The following is a 22,952-nucleotide window of genomic DNA, read 5'->3' on the forward strand; positions in this document are numbered from 1 at the left end:
CAATAGATATAAATGGACTTCCACAAAGGATGAATCTAGACCATGATGTTTGTACTCTTATTTTCCATACAATGCTTGGGAAGAAGTACACGTTTTGATACGAATTGCCATACTAGGAACAAAAGCAGAAGGGCCATCTGCTGTAGTAACCTTGTCTCAGATTATGGCTAAAGCTGCAAAGGAGCAAAGATATTAGACTGAATGGAAGGCAGAATATAGTGTTTTAGAAGAAGGCATTATCAGCAACTCAAGATGTGTATGGAATACCTGTGAACTGCTCTGAAAATACTCATTTCATCAGTTAAGGAAACTTGAGAAAAGTTATTCAACAACTGGAAATTGTTCTAACAATAGCTTACGTCTCTTGCCCAAATATGTGACTAAAAAGTATCAGAATTAAATAATACTAAATAATAATACAAAGCACTTTGGTCAAAATTTTCAAAAACTGTTGAGTTTAGATGCCTCAATTTTAAGGTACTTCATACCCTGAAAATCAGGTCCTTTTAAAATAAGTGCTGGACCCCCCATCAGAAGGCCAGTTTGAGCTGATACAACTTTAGACTTTGTCTGAATCCAACAAGCTGCAGGATGGATCATGGAACTTTCCCTGGCTGGAGAAGGGTGCGGAGAGAAGTAGTGGCTTGGTGGCCATGTGGGTTCGATGGACTTGAGAAAACAACTAAAGCCTTATCCACACGAGGAAATTGACCAGTAGAACTACAGCCATCTAATTATACCCCTGTTGCTATGCTGGTATCATTCCCCAGGGGGACACTATTCCAGAATAAATGTGAAAAATTATACCAGCCTAAGCTAATTTTTACTCCAGGACTACATCCACCAAGAACTATACTGCTACAGTTCTGCCGGCCAATTTTCCCATGTAGACAAGCCCTAAGAATTGTCTTGAAAAGGTCTAGCCACCCAGAGACGTTCCCTGGAAGAGGCAAGTCTCTTCTCTACTCCCCGCCACAGCTGGTATCTCTCCCATCAGGGAAGAAAGGTAGCATCTCTACTGATGGGCTGGGAAAGTGGCAAAAACTCAACACAAAGTACAAAGGAATTGAAATGACAAAGCTAGAGAGCTGCGGACAGGAGGTAACATTTCAGAGTCTCTCCACAGCGGGCTGCACAGAAAGCTCTTTTTGTTTCCCATCTGACTCAGAGCTTAATGTGATCAGTGCTGTGTCACAGCCCCAGTCAGGGGATGATGGAGCCTGGCAATATCGGAGCCCCCGGGGACTCATGTTAAATGTAGCAATGTTCCTTCACAACAGCAGGCCCTCTGTCTGCACAGAGCATGAGGTAATGACCACAACGCACTAGGATTTCCCTATCATCTCAAGCAAAACGAGTCTTCAATGGGGAGGAGTGCCCAAATTACAGACCACTGCCCTGTTCTCACAATATACAGGGAGATACAATCAGGCTTATTTAGAAAACCATTAGCTCAGAGAGGTGGAAACATATTCCCCATATTTTACAAACAAACAGTTAAATTAGCATTAATCACCTTGACACCAGGAATGAGGATTTCCCCAGTGCACTTCCTTAGGCCTCCAGCAGGAGACAGAGTAAGAGAGAGAACACACTTCTCCAATTTTGGTTGGATGTATTCCTGGAGGTTTTGTCCCAGGACGTAACCTTCAATTAAAGATTAATCTTTAATTCCTGGAGACGCCAGGACAATCCTGGAGGGTTGGCAACCTTAATATTTGCAGAAAAGTGAACAGTTGCTTACGCAGAGCGCGCAGTAGATTCAGAAGGTCTGCGTGTACCTGAGATGCACTGAGGTCCTGCGGGCTGCAGGCGAAAAGTGGGGATGAATAGAGGGACCAGTACAGGGGAGGAGGAGAATGAGGGGAAGTGAGAACAAACACTGTACACATGCTGTATGTTCTGAAACATTAGCCCAATTTCCCCTCTTGGGGAAAGCCAGAAAAATCTCACAGCCTGTTTCTTGTACCATAATCAAATTCTGCAGTAAAAGAACTGTATTCCCCCAAATCCACAAAGGCCTACACACAGTACTCATTTGGAACTTCGATACCAAGGTTATAGGCACCTCTGAGACTTACATAATCACCTTCAACCACCTGCTAGACACTGACTGCCAGAGAAAAAGATCCGGAAGAAGTGAACCTGGCTAAAAATGTTTGACATTCTATGTACGAACAGTGGTCCAGACAAGCACGTAACTCATTAGAAATCCACCTACAAGAGGTGTCACTCAAGAAGCAGGCCTTAGTTTTAACACAAGCCACTGAAGGATGGAAAGTTATACTATACATTTCACTCCTTTTCCAATTCATGCCACATGTAGGCTGCAAATACTTACAATGCAACCAGGCTGATTTAAAGAGACAGAATACTGTTTTCTTTATAGATAATAGGATACATCTCTCTAGCCAAGAGAGTCATTTCTGTTTGCAAGCTTTTCATGTACAGATATGTCCAGCTCAGCTGTTTTTGGCAGAATTTCCAGGATCCCTGTATGGGCAATCTGACCGCATCCCTGCCAGTTAATCAGCTACACTTGCTCTTGATCTAACTAGGAAAAGACTTTAAAGACAGGTTTGAGAGCAGATGCCAGACTTGGAGGTGGGGGGGGTGAGGGAGGTAAGAAAATTCACTTCAGAAACAAGGGACACCAGGTGTGTGTGGAGGAGGAGTGGGGGTACAATGGTCCAGGAAGTGAAACCTGAACTCAGCATTGGAGACACCTCAGCCTGGTCTGAAAAGGGGCAGAAGCTCTCTGGAGTGGAAAAACAGCATTTAAGGCTTCCCAAGTCGCTCAGAGAAGCTGTAGGGATGAAAGCATTCAGACAAAGAGCCCATTGATCAGGAAGATGGATGCAATGGTCTTTAAAGGCCAGGAGCTGGAGGGGACACACATTTCTTTCATCTTCCCCTTAGTCTTACACATATAGTGTAGAGAGAAGCAAGTTGCTCAGTAAAGCTTTCACCCTATATATAAATCCTCTCTACAGGAGTTAGATGATTATGACTATTTCAGACTGACAGCATCCAGAGGACCCAATTAGAATCAGTTCCACTGCGCCAGGTGCGCCCAAACACATAGGAAGACACAGTCCCTACCACAAAGCTTACAATCTTCATAGAAGCTTGATGTGTAATTGAGTCTAAACCCAGCTCTCCGTCTCTCAGTAATTTATCATTTAATTATATACAGGGCACCAATCATTGTAGTATTTAAGCAGAGATCTCTTTCACTGAAGTCATTCAGAGGCTGCATGCAAGAAACTGTTTAGTTCTTTTAGTACCATCTCCTGCCCCTCCCAAATCACCCTTAGGGTCATTTGAGAATCGAGCCTTCTGATGCAGTGATTGCATAGATAGGTTAAAACTGCAGAGCTGTTTTAAGGCAGTTTTGCCTAGTAGTTAAGTAAGGGACCGACTGTCTGGACACCTGGATTCTGTTCTCAGCTCTGTAACCGTTGTGTCACTTTGAGTTCTCTCTGTACCTCAGTTTACTCATCTACTTCCTTGCCTCAGGGAAGGGGTTTGTGAGGGTTCACAGTTAGCATTGTATACAGAGACCTAGTGCATTTTACTAAGTAAATGCAAAGTACTAGGAGCAATGACTTGCTGCTTGATCAAGCCTTCCTCATTCCATTAAGAAGCTGTTATCACATGGAGGTACCAAAGGCTACTGACTGCACAGCCGCTATCGAAGTTCATTTGTTTACTGAAATCATCAGATAACAGAGCATATAGTTTTTGGCAAAAAACCCACACAAACTTGTGATCCGAGTCTTTAGAAGAGGGAAAGTTTTTATCCCTATGTACATTCTACCCACCAGATGGCACGAGGATTAGCCATTTTGTTTTGGCACCAGAAAGAAGCATTAGTAGGGGCTTCATGAGACTCCAGCAGGCAGGGGGATTAGTGAGATGGCAGTCGGGGTTGCCTCGGAGAGGCAATGAGGATCATGGACAGAACAGTGTAACAGCTCTTGGAAGGGACTGTTTAAGGCTGGATCTGACGCACTAGTTAATCAATAAGCTATCAAGACACACCCTGCATAGGAGTGTGGGGGGAGAAGATCAACGAATATGGACTGAAGGAGGAAAAGAAGGTAGGAGGGCAAGGAATTTTTTGGTGTTACAAGGCCCAGCCCTGATTTCCAGTGTCATTTCATAGCTGTACGACACACTTTCAGCTGAACACTTTCAAACTAATGAACATCATTCTCCTTTCCTATGCACTGCGCTTTCTCTGAATTCCAGCTCCCAAGTTCATACCTGAATGGGACTTCCTCTGGCGGGAAGTCCAGGTAATACCGAATGAAGAATCGCTCAGAGTCTTCTCGCTCCCCATCAGTAATGACACTCCCATTAAGCTTGATGATAGACGGCAATCTGCATGAATACATCGAGGAACACTGTTAATGAGGATACGAAAACCTAGCTGTGATGATCAGCAAGACTCTAGAGCCAACAGCAGAATGTGATTTTATCCTCAGGGCCGCAGAGTTTCGATCCCAAAACCTCGCTCTCAAAGTACTATGCAGTGTTTTGGGCAGTAATTAGAATTATGCCTTATTTGACTACATTTTTATTTCTGTGCATATATAATAAATATTTAGCACTTGTCTAGAGCCTGCCCATCAGAGGATTTCAAATCACCTTACAAAGATTCATTACTTACCTCAAAGATAAGCACATTCTTACTATACCCATTGTACTGATGGTTAAACTGAGGCAGGGAGAACTTAAGTGGCTTACCCAAGCTCCATGACTCAGCAGCAGAGCGAGGAATGTAGTCCTGACTCCCAGGATTAAGCATTAGATTTTCAAAAGTGACTAATGATTTTTGGATGGCTCACTTGAGACACATGAAAGCAGCCTACCAACCACCCTTTGAAAATAAGGCCCCTTTAAGGCATCTCAAATTGGCCCCCCAAAAATGTAAGTTACTTCTCAAAATTTAAAACATTGCCTCCCACATCCTATGGAGAAACTGCGTAAGATTTACGTTCCTTCAATTAAGGTTCATTCTGTGGTCTAATCAGGATATAAATTTCCTTTTAATAAAATAATACAGTGCATTAATATGGGTCAGTGTACTGCAGGTATTAATTAGAGCTGATCAACTCTTTCACAGAAACTTTTCTTTTTTTTTAAATAATTTTTGCAATTTTTTTTATTTTGCTCAAAAATATTCCATACAATTGAAAAAAATCAGTTATTGTAAATTAAAAAAAAAAACCGAAAACCATTTTTTATTTCCCTTTCCCACCTTTTTCCCCAGCAGGGGAAGATAAGAGGGTGATTGTTGAAAAACAAAAAATTCCAAAAAATGAAAACCAAACAAAATGAAAACTTTGTTTAATCCAAAATATTCCATGGATATTTACATGGAGTTTTTCTACCAGCTCTACCAGGTACACAGTAATATGTACTATTCTACAGTATAATTGCTTTCTAGTAATACAGTCTAGCATATATAATTATTGCACTTTGTTCACTCACACCAAAAGGGGTAGCTGCACATTTTAATCCTTTAGGGCACACCCAACCAAGAATCTTACCCACCTTCCTCAACAGCTACGTAACCCACCCACTAGAAACGTGGGACCCCAGGAAGCATAATCCCAGCTCTCATGACCTTGACACTACCCTTTTATCACAAACTAAATGTTCTATTTAAAACACGAGAGATTGGAAATGTGGGGACATTCTCAAAGCAATATTTATTGTACAAATAGAAAAGCAATCCAACAAATGTTTCCCTAATATAATGTCTAACTTGGAAATAGCCAGTGATGCTGATTCTATACCTGTTGAAACAAGTATTTAAAATTTCTAATGAAGAAATATAACTATATTATTCAGAGGTTTAAGGTCATCTTAAATAGCCAAATTGTTTTGAAGGCCTGCTTCAAGGCCCGTTTTAAAGTCAATAGTCTTCGGACCAGTATGCATAGTTCCTGACAGATAACATCTATGACGGGAGCCTTCGGTTTAGACTGTTTCCACTTCCATGTTCCTTTCTCATTCTGCAGAAGTTCCAAGTCCTTCCACAGCTAACATTACATAAGAACAGCCATACTGGGTCAGACCAAAGGCCCATCTAGCCCAGTATCCTGCCCTCCGACAGTGGCCAATGCCAGGTGCCCCGGAGGGAATGGGCAGAACATGTAATCGTCAGGTGCATCCACACCACATGAATCTGCAGTGCCCCAACACATTCCCCACCCCCGCAGAAGTTGATTATCTCAGATCATGTGATTGTGCAGTATGTTTTACTGAGCAGAGCAAACAAACACCAGACCTGGCTATTAACAGCTTCCTCCGCTCTTCGGTGGTGTAGGACTGCAGAAGAGGGATTCCTAGCAATCTCACCTCCTCAAGCTTGGGGAAAGAGTTTAGTTTGTCAATGTCTTCCCAGCAATGCAGACCTGCTTTAAGAAATGAGTTGTTTAAACACAAAGATATACAATATATCAAAGAATACCAGATATAGCCAAAGGTCACATAAGACAGGTGTAGTCAATTCGTTCATTTTATTATCCATTTATCGTTGTGTTATTTAGCATACGAGTTGACCGTAACACTATATCATGGATCTCAACACAGGAGAATGACAATCTAAGTTTGTTTGACAAGTCAGTGCATTTCTGGTGAAATGCTAGAGACTGAATTCCCTTATTCATGCACATGAAGGAGCAGCATTAGCTCACCCATGCTGTCCTATCAGTCCGGAGAGACAATCTCTGAGAGGGGAGTTCAATCTCCATGGCCTATTCAGTCCTTGGCATCTCTGCTGAATGACAATTAGCATAACTTATTATGGCTGTTTCGATAAAAAGGACTCTGGTTAGTACTGCTGAAGCCAGACTTGTGTCACTTCAGTGACCACCAAGCAGCCATCAAATGGTGACTTTCAGGGACTACCAAACTAGGCCTGGATTTGAACTCGTGACCTGCAGGTATCCTATTCCCATGAACCATCCAGCCTTTTAATGAAAATATTTTCACCCAATTCCAGCTTTCTGCAGATCTGTACTGGGTTGTGAGAACTGAAGCAAAGTTGTGAGGAAAGCTGGGGATCAGGTGACAATCTATTTGATAGTGTGTTCAAGATTAACTCTGATGCTTATCTTTGCTTCCTTTTGCTGTGGCAGAAGATAGATGCTTACATAGGATACTTCTTACATGCACGGTCTAGCTGTTAAGTCTAATGTACCAAGTATTACACACTTCTATTAGAAATTGGTGGGAGATTTTCACCACTATAATAGATAAAAGGAAATCAGCATCTCTAAAAAATTGAAGGTCTGATTTAAGCAAACCCAAGTCACGTAATCAAATAAAGGTCAGACACTTCTGTTGTTCCAGGGACTGCAGCCGTCTCAGAAGGTAAGTGATCATTCAGACCAGAACTGCAATTCTTTTGTGTAGTGGGGCATATTGTAGAGAGATATTTGTCTCCTTCTTTCATGTCAATTGTAATATCCTGTTCAAGTCAACTTGCAATTAAAATACATTCCCTGGGTAATGAAGTCAGCTGTGCGTGCATACCACTTGCAATGGGATATAAATAATAGCTTGTGATACTGGCTCAAAACCCTTCTCGCTTCTACCTGTGGATCACTCAGCTGGTGATGACAGTAGACAATGACTGATAGATAACTGGGTCATATTCATCCTCTAATTAAACTATTGCCAAGAACCTGGCCTTTGCAGGTCAAAATGCTACTGTGCCTGAGAGAAAGCTAACAGAGGCAATTGCATTTGAAAAATGAACAGATTATTTATACTGCTGGAGGTGTCCACTCTGAGAAGAAAATCTGGTTGAACTCCCACCATCCCACATTGAGATGGTCGATCACAACTCCTGTGAAAACCAATCACCTTCAGATCACTGGAGATCTCTGCTAAACCACAGCAGCCAGCAAGACAAGAAGCAGATTTAAGCAGGACCAAGTTCATCCATATTTAATATGCAAATACCTCAGTAATATCAACTGACGATAGCTGCTCCTGCCCCTGCAACATGCAGAAACAAGGCTTAGAAAATTATTTAATGTAGGCAGAGGAATGAGTAATAAACCCAGAAGTGTATGGTCTAATGCTTTAATTCACCTACATTAGGATGTGAATAAGATGACATCACTATCAACTATTCATCCTTCAGAAAATTGAAAGATATGGGATCTTGCAGCAGTGGCCATAGTTGTTATTTCACCAGTGAACCGTGGTGACATACTTTCAAACAGCAATCTCAATTCAGCTAACGAATTACCCAAGCTATCCAAAGTACAGTGGTGCATTTCATCTATTTGACATCTTTCCACTCCATGTCATGCCTTTATTTAGATAGTTACTTTGGCAAGTCCAGCCGCTGCGGAGAAGATTTAAAATGATCAGTTTTGAAGAACTTGCCATACCCCAAGTTCCCCCCTACATGTGTGATTTAATTCACGGTTATGTCCTCATTGGGCTCTCTGTTCAACTGGGGCCTCCTCAGATCATCAATGTGGTGCATAGTATCCAATGGGGTTGAAGGTCTGGTTCCATCCCAGCAAAACTGCCTCCCACAGGATGGTCCTCTCAATGAGTCAGCATTTTTCAGCTCTGATTTATAAGGTTTATTTTCCTGTAGTTAGCTGCAGTTTTACTAAATGGTGTATAGCACTGCTTGGTGCTTACATTGTATAGCACGTTGATGCCTGTGAAAGGGGTTTTATTAATACTTTAAGCCAGGGTGGCCAACCTGTGGCTCCGGAGCCACATGCGCCTCTTCAGAAGTTAATATGTGGCTCCTTGTACAGGTACTGACTCTGGGAGGACTACAGGCGCCAACTTTCCAATGTGCTGGGGGGGTGGGCTCACTGCTCAACCCATGGCTCTGCCACAGCCCCTGCCCCCACTCCACCCCTTCCTGCCCCCTCCCCTGAGCCTGCCCTGCCCTCACTCCTCCCTGCCCCTCTCCAGAACCTCCTGCATGCCACGAAACAGCTGATCGGGAGGTGCAGAAAGGGAGGGGGAGGAGCTGATCAGCGAGGCTGCCAGTGGGCAGGAGGCACTAGGAGTTGCGGGGGGAGCTGATGGGAGGCTGCTAATGTATTACTGTGGCTCTTAGGCAATGTACATTGGTAAATTCTGGCTCCTTCTCTGTCTCAGGTTGGCCACCCCTGCTTTAATCTCGCTATGGTTCTGAATAATAAACCAACTATGCATTAAGTGAATCTATACTAGAGTCTGTGTATTGATTCTTATAAGTTAGGGAGAGGAAAAGGGCCCATGATTGCTGGTAGTTATCAGGCAGCCAAACTGGAACAAAAACTCACCAGGAAATTCATGGCAGAGTTCTTGAGAGTGAGAGGATCAAACAAACTCTAGGAAAACAGCTGTAATTGAACAGATTTTTTTTACACAGCACTTTATTCCTAGGTTTTCCAAATTCAGCTAATGAAGCACGCACATCTGGGAGATGGGAAGTCGAATGTCATTTAGCACCTGTGATCTGTCCCACAGCTACCTATCATTGGGGCTTGGAGGTACAAAGAGTGTTCAATGCTATGCCAGTTGATTCTCCAGTCTCAGCTTTTGGATGAGAAAAGTCTCTGGGCCTCAGCCAAAGCTTCTGGCGCACTATCTTCCATACATACAGTTAAAGAATCTAACATCTAAACACAAGTGATGGGGTTTGCTCTATTTGATCCCCTGGGTGTGCTCCAGTAATGCAAGTACAAATGTGTGCGCCTGTAAGCGGACGCTGGGTCTAGAGGTTGATTAAACTGTATCCTACCCTCAGAATGCAAACTGGCTCTTCAGTCACTGACATTCCCAACTACTCTTACTTATTCTTCCTGAAAACATGGTGGCTGAAGCATAGAATGCCTGCCAGCCTTTGGAGTACACATCAAAGTTGCATTTTTCATTACTGCTATCAGTGGTTTGTCCTCATCAGGATGGTAGCTCAACTACTGTAGTGAATCTTGTGCACCTGGGTTTGAATGACAGCAACAGGTTGACACTTTAGTCTGAACCATTGTTTAGGAGCGAGAAAGTGCTAGAAGCGGCATGAGAAGCCCAAAGAAACAGAAAAGGGTAAGTAGAGGTCTTTTTTATTGTCTTCTCCTCACTTGTTTCTCAAGTTATCAGACTGGCATCTGTTTGTGTGTTCTCAGATCAGAACCATTAGGAAATGGGGCTTCAATGTTATTCCTAAATCTTAAATCAGGGTCACATGTAACGAGGAGTTTATCGTGATGCCCATCCATCAGTTCTTGTCAAGTTGATGCACAACACACCCATCTATTTAATTGCAAAAGTTGCATCCTTTTCACAAAAAATACTGCAGGAAGCTCTTTTGTATGCTCCACCGCATTCCCACTTCTGAGATCAGTTCCTCTCTGGACGATGATGTGCATGAAATCATCTAAGGTCCATCTTAAGTGACCTGACAACAGTCTTCAAAACCCATTCTCAAATAGTTATAGCTAGAGGTGGGCTATGAACCAAACTAGGGATGTAAAAGGTTAACTGTTAAGAATTAGTCTTACCAGTTAACTGCCTTAACCATTAAGTGCCAGCCATAGCTGCCTGTGCTGCGCAGCCCAGCTGGAACCACCCTAGCCCCAGCCAATTAACCGTTTAAATGAATTTTTAATCATTTAAACGGTTAACTTTTTAAATGGTATTTACTTACCTAACCCAAATCAAGGAAAGAAAAGCTACTTACAGTAACCATGGCTGCTCAAGATGCTTTGTCCAGGTGGTTCCCATTCCTGACGTGTGCACTGGGAGCAGAATCCACATTTAGGAGAAGTTTAGATCCAGATCTAACTTCCACAGCTTGGACACCTCTCTTGTTATAGAGAAATAGGGTTCTAACGTAGTTTGGGTGTAGAGGGAGTATCACTTGTGTTAGACCTTTCTCTACCCCAGTTAGTGACCTACCACACTAGCCAGACAGCTTCTATTATAGTCCTGCTTGGGCTGCACTTATGACTAACTTTCAGACTTTGTCTAAAAGCTGGGGCAGACAAGACTGAAAACGACTGTAGTCACTGACACTAGTATACGCTACCCAGGAGTCTAACAAGGATATTCTACTGTACAGGCTTGTGCTTTCTCCACCTTCTCCAATCTGCTTAACACACAAGTAGCCAGCAGGAAGCAATACTGATTGCAGACTGCTCATTCCTAGCAAAGATGTAGGATGCCACTAGCAAAATAACATTTTTCTCCCCACCCTGTTTAAGCACAGGTTTCAATTTGCACCACAATGAGAATATTACTCCTCCCCTCTGCCAAAGCAAAGGTTTAGATCAGGTATTATCATTTACACATGGAATATAAAGAACATGCTGCTTTCAGTACCTCACCTGATCTGTGCAAGCTGATGGATCGCAGGTTAGGGAACAGCCTTGCCAAAGACTCATTTGATTCTTCAATGGTTGTCAGGTGATTGTTGGCCAGGACAAGCGTGTCCAGAGATGGAAACATAATTCCCAGCTTTCGAATTTCAGTCCAGTCTTGAAGGTTATTGTCAGTTATGTGGAGTAATTTGAGAGACTGACAGCAAACTGAAGAACAAGACACTGTTTCATAGTCATTAAGGCACAGGAAGAGCTCCTCCAAGCTGCACACAGAAAGAAATATGCTCTTACTTGAAAGCTTCTTGTTAAATTGTAAATGGTCTTACCTAGAGGCCCCTGTACACACAGTTTTCAAGAATTACTTAAACATGAAAGGCCCCAGCACTCTCTGAAACCTCAGTGTAGGTAGGACTTCCTATACCATCTTTCACTAGATGGCTGTCAAAGCGTTTCAAACTATATTTTGTATATTTTCAGTCAGGCCTCCACTTGCACAAATCTGCACGCTCACAAATGCTGTCTATGTACTTCACTGGTGCCAGTACTCACTAAAAGTTCTGACAACTCTTTGGAATAGTTTCACAAGTAACCTTTAAATAGTTAACACGTGCACATAAAGAAATGTTAAGAGTTTATACCCAACAAATCCATTGGCCAAGGCCCAACGCCAACTAATAGGTATTGCAGGTGAAAACACCACTAGCTAAAGGGCTTGAACAAGCAAGCTGGTTTTTAGCCATGTTTGCACCTTGTACCAGTTTGGGCGTGGATGGGCTCATCACTGCACAAGTGAGGCTGAAAACCCATTCATGTATTTAGGGATGTTCCCATCACCAAAGTCATGGAGGTTGCACAAGAGATTTAAAATGAACACCAGGAACATTAAAGACTATTACCACACTATAAAACCCAGCTCCTGGCCAAAAGTCATCCACCACTCATGTGACCACTTTTAAGATGAAAGGAAGTGTGCATTTGTCAGATGACAGCAATGTACCTAATTGCTTTAAATAAGGCCTAACAAAAAAAAATAATAATAATTGTGAATCCTTTTAACTGGGAAAAGACTCTGATAAGCAGCCTCGCATCCCAAAAAAGAGGCCAACAAAAAAGAAACAGACTGAAGATATTTAAAATGAAATATTGTACTGAATAAAGAAATGGGAATAAAAATAATGCTCAGTGGATTTTTTTATTTTTAATATTTAGCACATTTCTGTATTAAGACTGGAACTTATAATTTCACATCTGATTAAATCTTTCTCAGACTACATTGGCAATGGCCAAACGTGTGTCTATTAAACAGAATTTATGCTACTGTTGTCCCATTTAAGCAGCAATCATTACTATTAGCTATCAGTAGGCTAAATTGGTTCCCTGGGAACAAAGTGTCTGGCTCAATTAAGGGTGTACTGGTTAAACAGAATACTATAATAATAGATTTCTTTACAAATTTGTATGAAGAGGAATCTGGTATCCAATTGAAATTGAAAAGGCATTTCAGGGAGGCAGAATGCCACTGCCAAGGTGGAAACTGGACAGGTCCCTGAGATTAACACAAGAAAAGTGTGATGACATCTTTAATGACAATTGACCAGGACCTCAGATTTATGTCCCACCCAAAAGCTATTAGCACAGTACATTGCCACTCATTCAGTCATAGCTCAGTGGAAAAGAGTGTCACATGGCCATAATCCATTAATTCATCCCGGTATTTAGATTTATTTAATGTGTATATGCACCTATGCAAAGCTCTAGGCAAGTTCAGATATAAAAATGCAATAAAACATTCAGTTGGCCCAATGGCAAGAGTTAAACCCTTTCAAGTCCCAAAGAAACTAAATCCCATTGCTCTGCTCAGCCCACTCACCCCCACCCAACACCCTTTCCTGCTATGAGCTTTGTCTGCATGCAGTGGACACTTCTCCTTTCACACCATGCTCCCCATGCTTACTCTGGTAATTCCTGCAGTATTGTATGGACTGTTTCCCAGGAAGTTTTGCTGTTGTTTAGCACCAGTTTGCGAACACCAGCGAAAGATCCAGCACATGTTCTCTCTAAAACTGACAAATTCAGAGGGTTGGAACTCAGGTTTAGAAACTCCAAGTGAGGAACATTTGAGACAATTTTACTGACCTAGTGGAGGAGAAAAAAAAAAAAACAAGAGAAAGAAACGTATCAGGAGGTAATCAGACCTCATTCAATAATATTCCATCTTGTAGAAAGGGATCCTCCAGCAGGACTGTGAGCCAAAGAAATTATATGGATAAAAAAAAAAAAAAGGCTTTTAGATAACTATCTGTAATTCATACTCAAACTATTCACTGATCTCAATTGATTGGCTAATTGCACATTCACCTCAACAGTTCATTTAATTACACTCTGAAGGCAGCTTGATAAGGGAAAGCAGATCCCTTGGGAGAGATCAGAAAGTCCACCTGAATACCAGCCTAAGAAATAGCAAGTCACAGAAGCCAGCACCTTAGAAGGCTGCCAGACCCTTCTCTAGGCAGAGAGAAGCAACAGCATGTCCCTTGAGTGTATGATTGTTACACAGATCAGTTGCTCAGTTTTTCCACTGTTCCCCACCAGGAAGAGACCACACAATTTTGGTTGAAATAAAAAGCTGATAGAATTTCGTTGTACATACACAATGGATTCCTTATTAGATTCCACTAATCTATGAAAGCACCAGCTTTCTTACTCACATGGTGCTGGACTGGAAAGGTTATGAATTCAATACAAACATACATGTAACGGTGCTTAGGGCTAGCTATTTTGTTGCATGCATCAGGTGCATATGTGCACAACTTGGGAATTAGGGCGAATGATTAGAAAAAGAGGTAAGCCAGGATATACATATGAAGGGTACAGAATATATTAAGGGGCATGTGATTGGGTGTGAAGAAGTGGCTGATGCAAATGACTTGGGGGAACTGTAGCAGAGGAGCAGGCTGTATAAATGGGAAGACACAGGTATAGGGAGCACCATCTGGGGGAGGTGGTGAATGGATGTACATGCCTTTCAACTGATTAAGGCCAGTAGAATATGTTTCACAACTAAAATGAGCACAACCACAAATAAGCACTAAAACAGATCAGCCTGATAGAAACTAAGTTACCAACTGGTGGACTTTCTGGGGCCAACATAAAATGAACTGCTGGTGTTCTCACTCCTGTTCCTAGTGACCAGGTGCCACCACCACAAGATCATCATCACAGCTTGCACAAATGGACTCTTAAATTGGCAGCTGCCATAGAATCTGAAGAAGCCCCACTGGAAACTCAACTCCTATCCTAACCCACAGAAAGGGCCCCTCCAGGTAAGTGCTGAGCAAAAAAGCAGAATGGGGAAGCTTATACTGTCCCTGGCCTAGCAGATCTGTTCTGTGGTCAGAAGACTTACATCAATACTATATCCACTGCTTGTTTAGTGATTAGGAAATAATTTAAGATAATTTTTTAAAAAAAATAAGGTTAAGTTTCAGTTCAGCTTTTTTCATGTCAATTTCCAGTCATTAATAGTGGGATAAAAGCAGAGCATAAGCAGGTGAGGACACAAGAGAGTTTAATGTACTCTAATTCTACTACTGCTACTATATTGCATTTATATAGTGCATTTCATCCAAGCACCTCAAAACCCTTTACAAGCATTAATTAATTAAACCTCAAGAGACCCCTGTGAGGTAGATGAGCATTATTAAGCCTGTTTGGAAGAGGAGAAATCTGAAGCACAGAGAGGATTTCTAACTTTCCCAAATCATACAGAATCAGTGGCAGAACTGGGAATAGGACCCAGGAGTCTCAGCTGCCAGTCCTCTGCTCAAACCCTCTTGATTCCACTCCTTCAGTTAATGATCTATACTGCTCATTAGCCTCTTGGTGGAGGGAATGACCATTCTAATGCTTTGCACTGAAGGAAAGTATATTTTTCACTTGCAGGATGAGTTCAGAAATTACTAAGGAAAGTGGGTTAAATGCCTGAGGGCTCATCTATGCTATGAAGTCAGGTTGACGTAACTACACCACTCAGGGCAATGAAAAACGTCATGCCCTGTGGGATGTAATTATGCTGACCTAAGCCCCACCATAGACACCACTAGGCCAATGGAAGAATTTTTCTTTTAAACTAGCTGCTGCCTCTCGGAGAGGTGGATTTACTATATTGACAGAAGAACCCCTCTTATTGCTGTAGTATGTGTCTACACTACAGCTGTGCCACTGTAGTGTTTCTAACGTAGACATACCCTGAATGTGGCTTAGTGATCAAGTTTATTTCTTGTGACAGCTACAGAGCAATAAAAATGATCTTCAAACGTGAACTACAACACTCTAAAATGGACACATTTACCTACTTTGAAATGACTGAGAAGATCTCAGATATAGCAATAGAAATACAGCAATAGCAGCAGTTATTGCTGCTATTTAGCAAGGCACAGGCGTAATTGCTTTACCTCATGCCAGCTGTCAAGTTTGTTGTCAGAGAGATCCAGCTCAGACACATGAGCACAGAAGGCAGCAATTTCATTCTCCTCTCCTGCACAGGTTATTCCACAGCTGTTCAACACCAACACACTTGGAAGGTTGAGGCGATCTGAAATGGGGAAGGAACAAGATGCCTTCCAGTCAGCCTCATATTTTCCCAGTTATAGAAGATCATCTCTTAGTCTCACCAAAGAACAAACACAAGTATGAAATCCAGCAAAAGGAAGGGATTCATCAATAATTTAGTAGTTATATAATGATTTACATTTGCCAAGCAAGTCAGATTAAAAATCATACATTTTAAAACCGGTAACTGTATTACCAACTCCACTTTAGATAACTAAAATGGGGAAAAATTATAAAAATGTGAAGTAATTTCACTATTTACCCTGTTTTCATTGAGATAAGTTAGAGAAAATGCAAACACAGTGGTCAGTTCCATTTTGGTTTATAGTCAGTTTCTAATCAATTTTACTTTTAGCACAAGGCTGTAAAATTTCAGTGGCAAATATGGTAAAAAAAGATTTGTTTAAAAACTGCCTCCACTGAATTTTTTACAAAAAAAATCAAGGTAGCACTTGTATTGCTCTTAGGTTTTGTAAAAGCTTGGTGGTTGTATAACATTACAAAATTAAACCTGGGTTTAAATCTGACCTGAGAGAGTCCCTTTGCTTAATAGAACTTCATTGTGATGCAGCTACTATGCCTATTTTATCAATAGGGAAACAGACATAAAAAAAGCTTCCAGCCTCATTTTCGTAGGTGATGAGTACCAAAACATCCCATTGCAGTTAACTGTAATTGTAGGTTCCTAGCACTCCAGAAAAATTAGGCCATGAGTGACTTGTCCTAAGACACAAAGGTCAGAAGCAGAGTCAGGAATAGAAACTGACTTCCAGTTCTGTGTTGTGACTACTACATTATGATTAGATACCATTAACTCTGGCTTGAATAGAGACTGGGAATGGCTGAGTCTTTACACTACTTGAATCTTTTTCCATATAACTGTCCTTACACCTCTTGTCAACTGTCTGTAATTAACCATCTTGATTATCACTACAAAAGTTTTTTTTTTTCCTGGTGATAACAGGTCATCTTAATTAATTAGCTGGTATGGCATCTTCTCTGTATGTATATATATATATACGCTCTTCTTATATGTTCCATTCTATGCATCCGATGAAGTGGCAGTAGCCCACAAAAGCTTACGCTCAAATAAATTTGTCAGTCTCTAAGGTGCCACAAGTACTCCTGTTCTTTTTACATTATGCTGCCTCTCATGGTGGAATTTCCACTGCCAAGAATTCTCTCTAAAAATGTTTGGTTTATAACAATAAGCTATTTCAACAGGGCAATTCAGCATGTGGATGAAATGTATCTTATCTTACAAATGTCAAATGTAATATAATCTTTTTTCTTACCCACTCTGATAAGCACTTTGAGATCTACTGATCATATGCACAAACTAAGAGATTATCTTCATAAAAATCTCTTTCCCCTACTCCCTTCTCCCTCCTGGTATTTGACAGTTACTGGACAAGAGAAGAACTGTAAGAGTAGGGGATTATCGGAAGGCGATTTGAAGTTACTTAGCTCATTGATGGTAAGTTATACTAAATTATACTGCTGTAATTATGGTAATATTTGTAATTTATTTTTAAGTTATGTCAGGGGGGCCTAGAATATATAGACAGGGACCCTCTTGTTAGCTTCTGTAGGTATCTATCTATATATACATAAAAGAGGGCACACTGAAAATTTTGTTTAGGTGATTCTCTGCTGAGGTTAACTTTGGGTGACATATGGTACATTTTGTCCTTGACTGAATTCTCTCACTTTTGTTCTCTTCTGTCAAACCCAGTTATTGTCATTTTTGCCCAGTCAATTTCCTTATTTTCCCCCTTTGGGGCTGCTTATGATACAAACCAACCTGATGGGAATTTAAACTGTAGTCTCAAATAGAGATGGGCAAGAGATTAACAAATACATAGTGCCTCCGGCTTGCTAATTCCCAAACCATAAATTGTTTGAATAAAAAGTGAACCAAATTCAAATCTCTCAGAGTGTGGGGAAAGATTAGAAAAAGGTGGCAAAGTTGACCCAGTTCTAGATAAAGACTCTGGATATAGGGATTTTTCGTCTTATGGATCCTGGGAGGTGTGTGTAGGTAGGTGTGTGTGTATGTGTAACAGAATGCCTATACCAGAGGACATGCATCTCTGGATCATCCCCAAGGCAGTTAGGATATTGGGCAAGAAAAGGGCATTTCTTTAGAGTGCTGGTGCAATGTGTCTTAGCAGACATGATATTTGCATCCAACAGGCATCCCAAAGTAAATAGGAAAGCAACCCAACATGGCATAAAAGACTGAAGTCACTGTGATTCTGCTTGACCAAGGGCCCAAACCTGTGATATGCTAATCCCCTTGACTGTTATAGACTTCAAATCAGAGCTGAAGGCACTCTGCATGTTACTGGATTGGGCCCAGAAAATACATAACAGCTGTGCTGGGTGCAATCCAGAGTAATTTAAAATGTTTAAGACACCTGTGCCAAATACACATTGCTGCAGCCACTGAAGAATTACTGAAAAGGGGACAAGCTGGGCAGGGTTTACCTCCCTGGATCTCAGCTCTGTACAGGGCTTTACTTTACTGCCAGGAGAACCTTGGGCCATGATTCTTTCCAGCTGGCAGTAGAGTGGGGTGGGGAGAGTTAAACTAATTTTTCAGCAACTATCCCCTTGCCAGTAATTAAGAGCTTTAATTAACCTCTGGGCAACCGAAATGAGCAGGAGTTCGCATTTCACAGATGAGGAAATGGAGGTGAAGTAATATTCCCAAAGCCAGAGAGGACAGGCAGGGCTGGGACAACAACTCAAAAGTTCTTGGCTCCCAGGTTCATGCCTAGAAACTTGCCCCAGCACCTTTGATCCAATCCTGTAAGCCTGTTCAATTTCAAGTGGCTGCTGCGGACAATGCCAGGCTAGCTGTGTGTGTCTATACGGTGCCCTGATGCTACCTGGGGATTAGGAGCCCTACTGAAGTGTACATATTCTGATACAAGCCATACAGCAACACAAGTGTGATTATTTGGTTTGGTAATTCAGTAGGATTTTTCCTCCTGGATGAGTAAAAGCTTGGTTCTCAACCAGGAGTCTGGGGGGCTGCAAGCAGGTTTCCAGGGAGTCTGCCAAACATGGCCAGCGTTAGATTCGCTAGAGCTCAGGGCAGGAAGCTAAAGCACTGCCACACAGAACTGCAGCCTGGGGCACCAGCCCCTGGCACTGAAGACAAAGCCTGAGCAACTGAGATTTGCGGAGCCCTCTTTGGTGTGGGGCCCCCGGCAATTGCCCTTCTTGCTTCTCCCTAATGCTGGCCCTGGCTTTTACATACAGACAAACAGCTGTCATGGTACAGCTGGGCCGGGGAGTTTTTATAGCATGTGGTATGGGGGGGAGGTTCAAAAAGAAAAAGGTTGAGAACCCCTGAGCTATGGGATGAAATGATCCTGCCTTCAAGCCCCTGTATGCACAGAGCCAGTAGGAACCCTACCTTTCATAGGTGATCCCTGTGGCGTTGCTGGGACATGCACCCCCATTCCAGGACCTCGACGATATGGGAAGTTCTCAGGGCTGTATTTCTCACAAAGAACTTGCATGAAACTCCTTCCGCTGGGCTGGTCCATGTTCCCTTCTTGGAATTCTACAGTTAATGCAGAAAACAATCGATAATATACACAATCCACTGCTCATCAGCTCATCTCCAGCAGGCTGCAGTGAATCGTATGCTACACTTCCTTAAGTAACGGACAATTTTTTTAAAAAGCTAAGGACACTTGGCACAAAACAGAGTATACTACCATATATTTTACTCCTCCAAGCACAAGTACCCTGAAATACTACCAGGCACTTCCTCAAGACAGTGACCCACAGCAAAAAAAGTCTGCTTACTGATCTTATGAGTAACCGTGAACACTTCCCAGATTCCCTGGATCAACAAGTTTGAATCCTGACAGAGTCAACTCAGCCCTTCATTGCTTCGAAGGGGATAACACTGACTTCCATGAAGTTTACTGTGCAGGGATGTTTGAAACAAGACCATAAAAATTAAAATCCTGCTGCTCTGTGTGGACATTTAAGAAGCTATGGAACTTAATTTAAAGCTCTTTCTCAGGGTCATTGGCTAAAATTCCCAGCCTCAAAGTTATGTGGCATGCTGTCTGCGTGGCTGACATGCTCCACCCAAGAAGTGGCTGCATTTCAGTGATGCCACACGCATATAGTTCTTAAAATGCATTAGGATGTGTCAGAATGAATGGCACTATGTAAATATTATAATCATTAATCCGCATAAGATAGTTATTACACACCCAGAGAAACAACGCATAGCTATTATTTAAGACCATAAAACACAGTAGTTAGAATTCCAACAAGATTAATACAATCATGCCCATGACAAAACTATAAAATCCTAAATTACAATTGAGATGCCATTGTCATCATAACAATATCTTGCACTGACATAGCTCTTTTTTCCCCCACAAGGATTGCAGGGTACTTCACAAACATTAATGAATCCTCGTAATGCTCTTGTAAGGCACGTAAGTGTTACTTCCATTTTAGAGATGGGGAAACTAAGGCAGAGAGGTGTGTGACTTGCTCACAGTCACAGGACTCTGGCATAGCTTAGATCAGAACCATAGGGTACAGGCTCTAACTCAAACTATTTATCTTAGGTATGTCTGGGGCACCCATCATTATAGACAACAATGCCTCATTCACAGCAAGATTTAGCGTGAAAAAGAACATCAGCCTTTTCCAGCTGACCATTTCCAAAGGTGTTAAACTGGGACTGCTACCTAGGCATGGAAAAAGGAGGGAAAGATATAGGCTTTAGATTAGGATGTTAAGACTGTGCCATGAATCAACAGCACAAACACATGAAGAAATTGCTCGGCCAGCCATAAAAAAAAAGCTTGCTAGTTCAATTTTGCAACTCCCTAACGTATTTCGAAGATGCATGTCACTTGGGTATTTATGCACCACATGAAGCAAGGTAACATGGAAATTACAAAGCAGAGGCTCTTTATATGCCAAATCAAAGGGCTTTGTGTATTGCGGTTTGCTGACCTTTACAGAACAGTATCAAATGTTGGCTGGCAGTTACTCAGTGCCTAGATACTATGGTGACTGGCATTCTACATGTACCCCAGATAGAAGTTAGCTCATCTGTCCTAATTTCTTACCCAGGGCTCTGAACATTTCGTAATATTTATGATAAAAAGAAATTGTGTTTCATTAAGTCAAGGGAACTGCACAGCACAAGGGCTTAATACAGCCTCCGCATCCTACAATGTAGCCTGCAAGGCATCTTGGATGAGGAAAAATCCAGAAAGACGTGATTTTAACAGCCCAGGGCACAGGTCTACAGTGACTTAGCGGTTTGAAGATGTTGAACAATACAGAAGTGCTAAGGATTGTTCTCCTCTCTACAGTCTCCGAGGCCATCCTGTTTGTTTCAGGACTTTGCCTCTGTAAAAAAACACTGCCATCCCATCCTTTCAAAGAGTGTGCAAATGCTTCTCATAACTGCATGCAGGGTGAGGAAAAAGCTGAGCAACTGCAAGTTTCCATTCTGGCTAAACTTAACCAAAAAACAATTAGCCAGCTGTACTGATTGCCAAAAAAGGCAAATCAAACAAAGAATATGGCACTGCCTAAAGTCAACTTGATAAACTACGTCAGGACACTGTAGTCTAGCATTTAGAGCACTGGATGGGAACTCAGGAGATCTGGGTTCCACTCCTGGCTCTGCCTCTCGAAGAACTTGGGCAAGTCACTTCATCTTCCTGTGCCTCAGTTTCCCTAATTATAAAAAATGGAGAAATGATACTGAGCTCCTTTTTAAAGCATTTTGAGATCTATTTATGAAAAACAATAAGGACTAGGTGTTGTTATTACGTTTTCAGGACCAGGGCTATTAAGTTCCCCCCAAAAGAAATCTTCTCATATAAAAGCTGCCTAAAATTATTCTCCTAAATTCCCTGAAATGCAGTCGAACAAGCATAAATGAGGTCAATATTGGGCCGTTGGTGTCTGAGTTTTCCAACTAAGGTATAAATAATTAACTATTTTCTATTACCAACAGAAAGGTCAACTCAAGCTTGTACATTTCTCTTCATCAATCTAGCGGCTCCAAGAATCTGCCTTCCCTCTACCTACCCAGAAGACTGTGTCTATGTCCCATCTCCACTGCAATCAACTCTTCCTTTGATCCACTATAGGTGGAGATGAATGGCAGATTATGAAAGAAAAAGGAAAAACATCTGCTGCATAGATTTCCCTCTGCTGTGAACAATCTGCTTGGAGACCGTGACTTTGCTTTTCCTTGGATGATTAATCTCTGGTCACAAACTGCACGAGTACCTCTATCACAAAGGAATTAATTATCAAAGAGTAAGACGACTCAAACCTACCACCACCATTCTATAAAAGATAAGTTATGCTTGGTAGGTAGGGATTCAGAAGCCTTGTGCTACACAGAATCATAGAATTGGAAGGGACCTCAGGAGGTCATCCAGTCCAATCCCCTGCACTCAAGGAAGGACTAAGTATTATCTAGACCAGAGTTTCCCCAAGCTTTTTCCGCCGCTTGTGTAGAGAAAGCCCCTGGCAGGCCAGGCCGGTTTGTTTACCTGCCGCATCAGCAGGTTCGGCCAATCGCGGCTCCCACTGGCCGCGGTTCGCTGCTCCAGGCCAATGGGAGCTGCTGAAAGTGGCGGTCAGTAGGTCCCTCGGCCCGCGCCGCTTCCAGCAGCTCCCATTGGCCTGGAGCAGCAAACGGCGGCCAGTGGGAGCCGCGATCAGCCGGACCTGCGGACGCGGCAGGTAAACAAACTGTCCCATCCTGCCAGGGGCTTTTCCTATACAAGCGGTGCCCCAAGTTTGGGAAAAACTGATCTAGACCATTCCTAACAGGTGTTTGTCCAATCTCCTCTTAAAAATCACCAATGATGGAGATTCCACCACTCTCTAGGCAATTTATTCCAGTGCTTACCCACTCTGACATTTAGGAAGTTTTTCCTAATGTCCAACCTAAACCTCCCT

General features: G+C 42.1%; 1 protein-coding gene and 1 long non-coding RNA gene across 3 annotated transcripts in view; both read right to left on the reverse strand.

Moving 5' to 3' along the window:
- Positions 1-22,952, reverse strand: part of TECTA (tectorin alpha) — a 95,910-nt gene that overhangs the window by 67,917 nt on the left and 5,041 nt on the right. For both annotated transcript variants that reach the window (XM_075073558.1, XM_032785229.2), the window contains exons 3-8: positions 19,399-19,548; positions 15,815-15,954; positions 13,315-13,496; positions 11,367-11,623; positions 6,302-6,428; positions 4,270-4,386 (exon numbers count right to left, since the gene is read on the reverse strand). In XM_075073558.1, the coding sequence (XP_074929659.1) occupies positions 4,270-4,386; positions 6,302-6,428; positions 11,367-11,623; positions 13,315-13,496; positions 15,815-15,954; positions 19,399-19,548 (973 nt within the window). The remainder of the gene's footprint in view (positions 1-4,269; positions 4,387-6,301; positions 6,429-11,366; positions 11,624-13,314; positions 13,497-15,814; positions 15,955-19,398; positions 19,549-22,952) is intronic.
- On the reverse strand, positions 6,515-11,273 carry LOC142047911 (uncharacterized). The gene is made up of 2 exons (XR_012657231.1): positions 10,721-11,273; positions 6,515-8,019 (listed from the first exon to the last, which is right to left on the reverse strand). It is a non-coding gene; the product is annotated as an uncharacterized LOC142047911 (long non-coding RNA).

This window comes from Chelonoidis abingdonii, chromosome 18, assembly GCF_003597395.2.
Source record: "Chelonoidis abingdonii isolate Lonesome George chromosome 18, CheloAbing_2.0, whole genome shotgun sequence".
NCBI lineage: Eukaryota > Metazoa > Chordata > Testudines > Testudinidae > Chelonoidis > Chelonoidis abingdonii.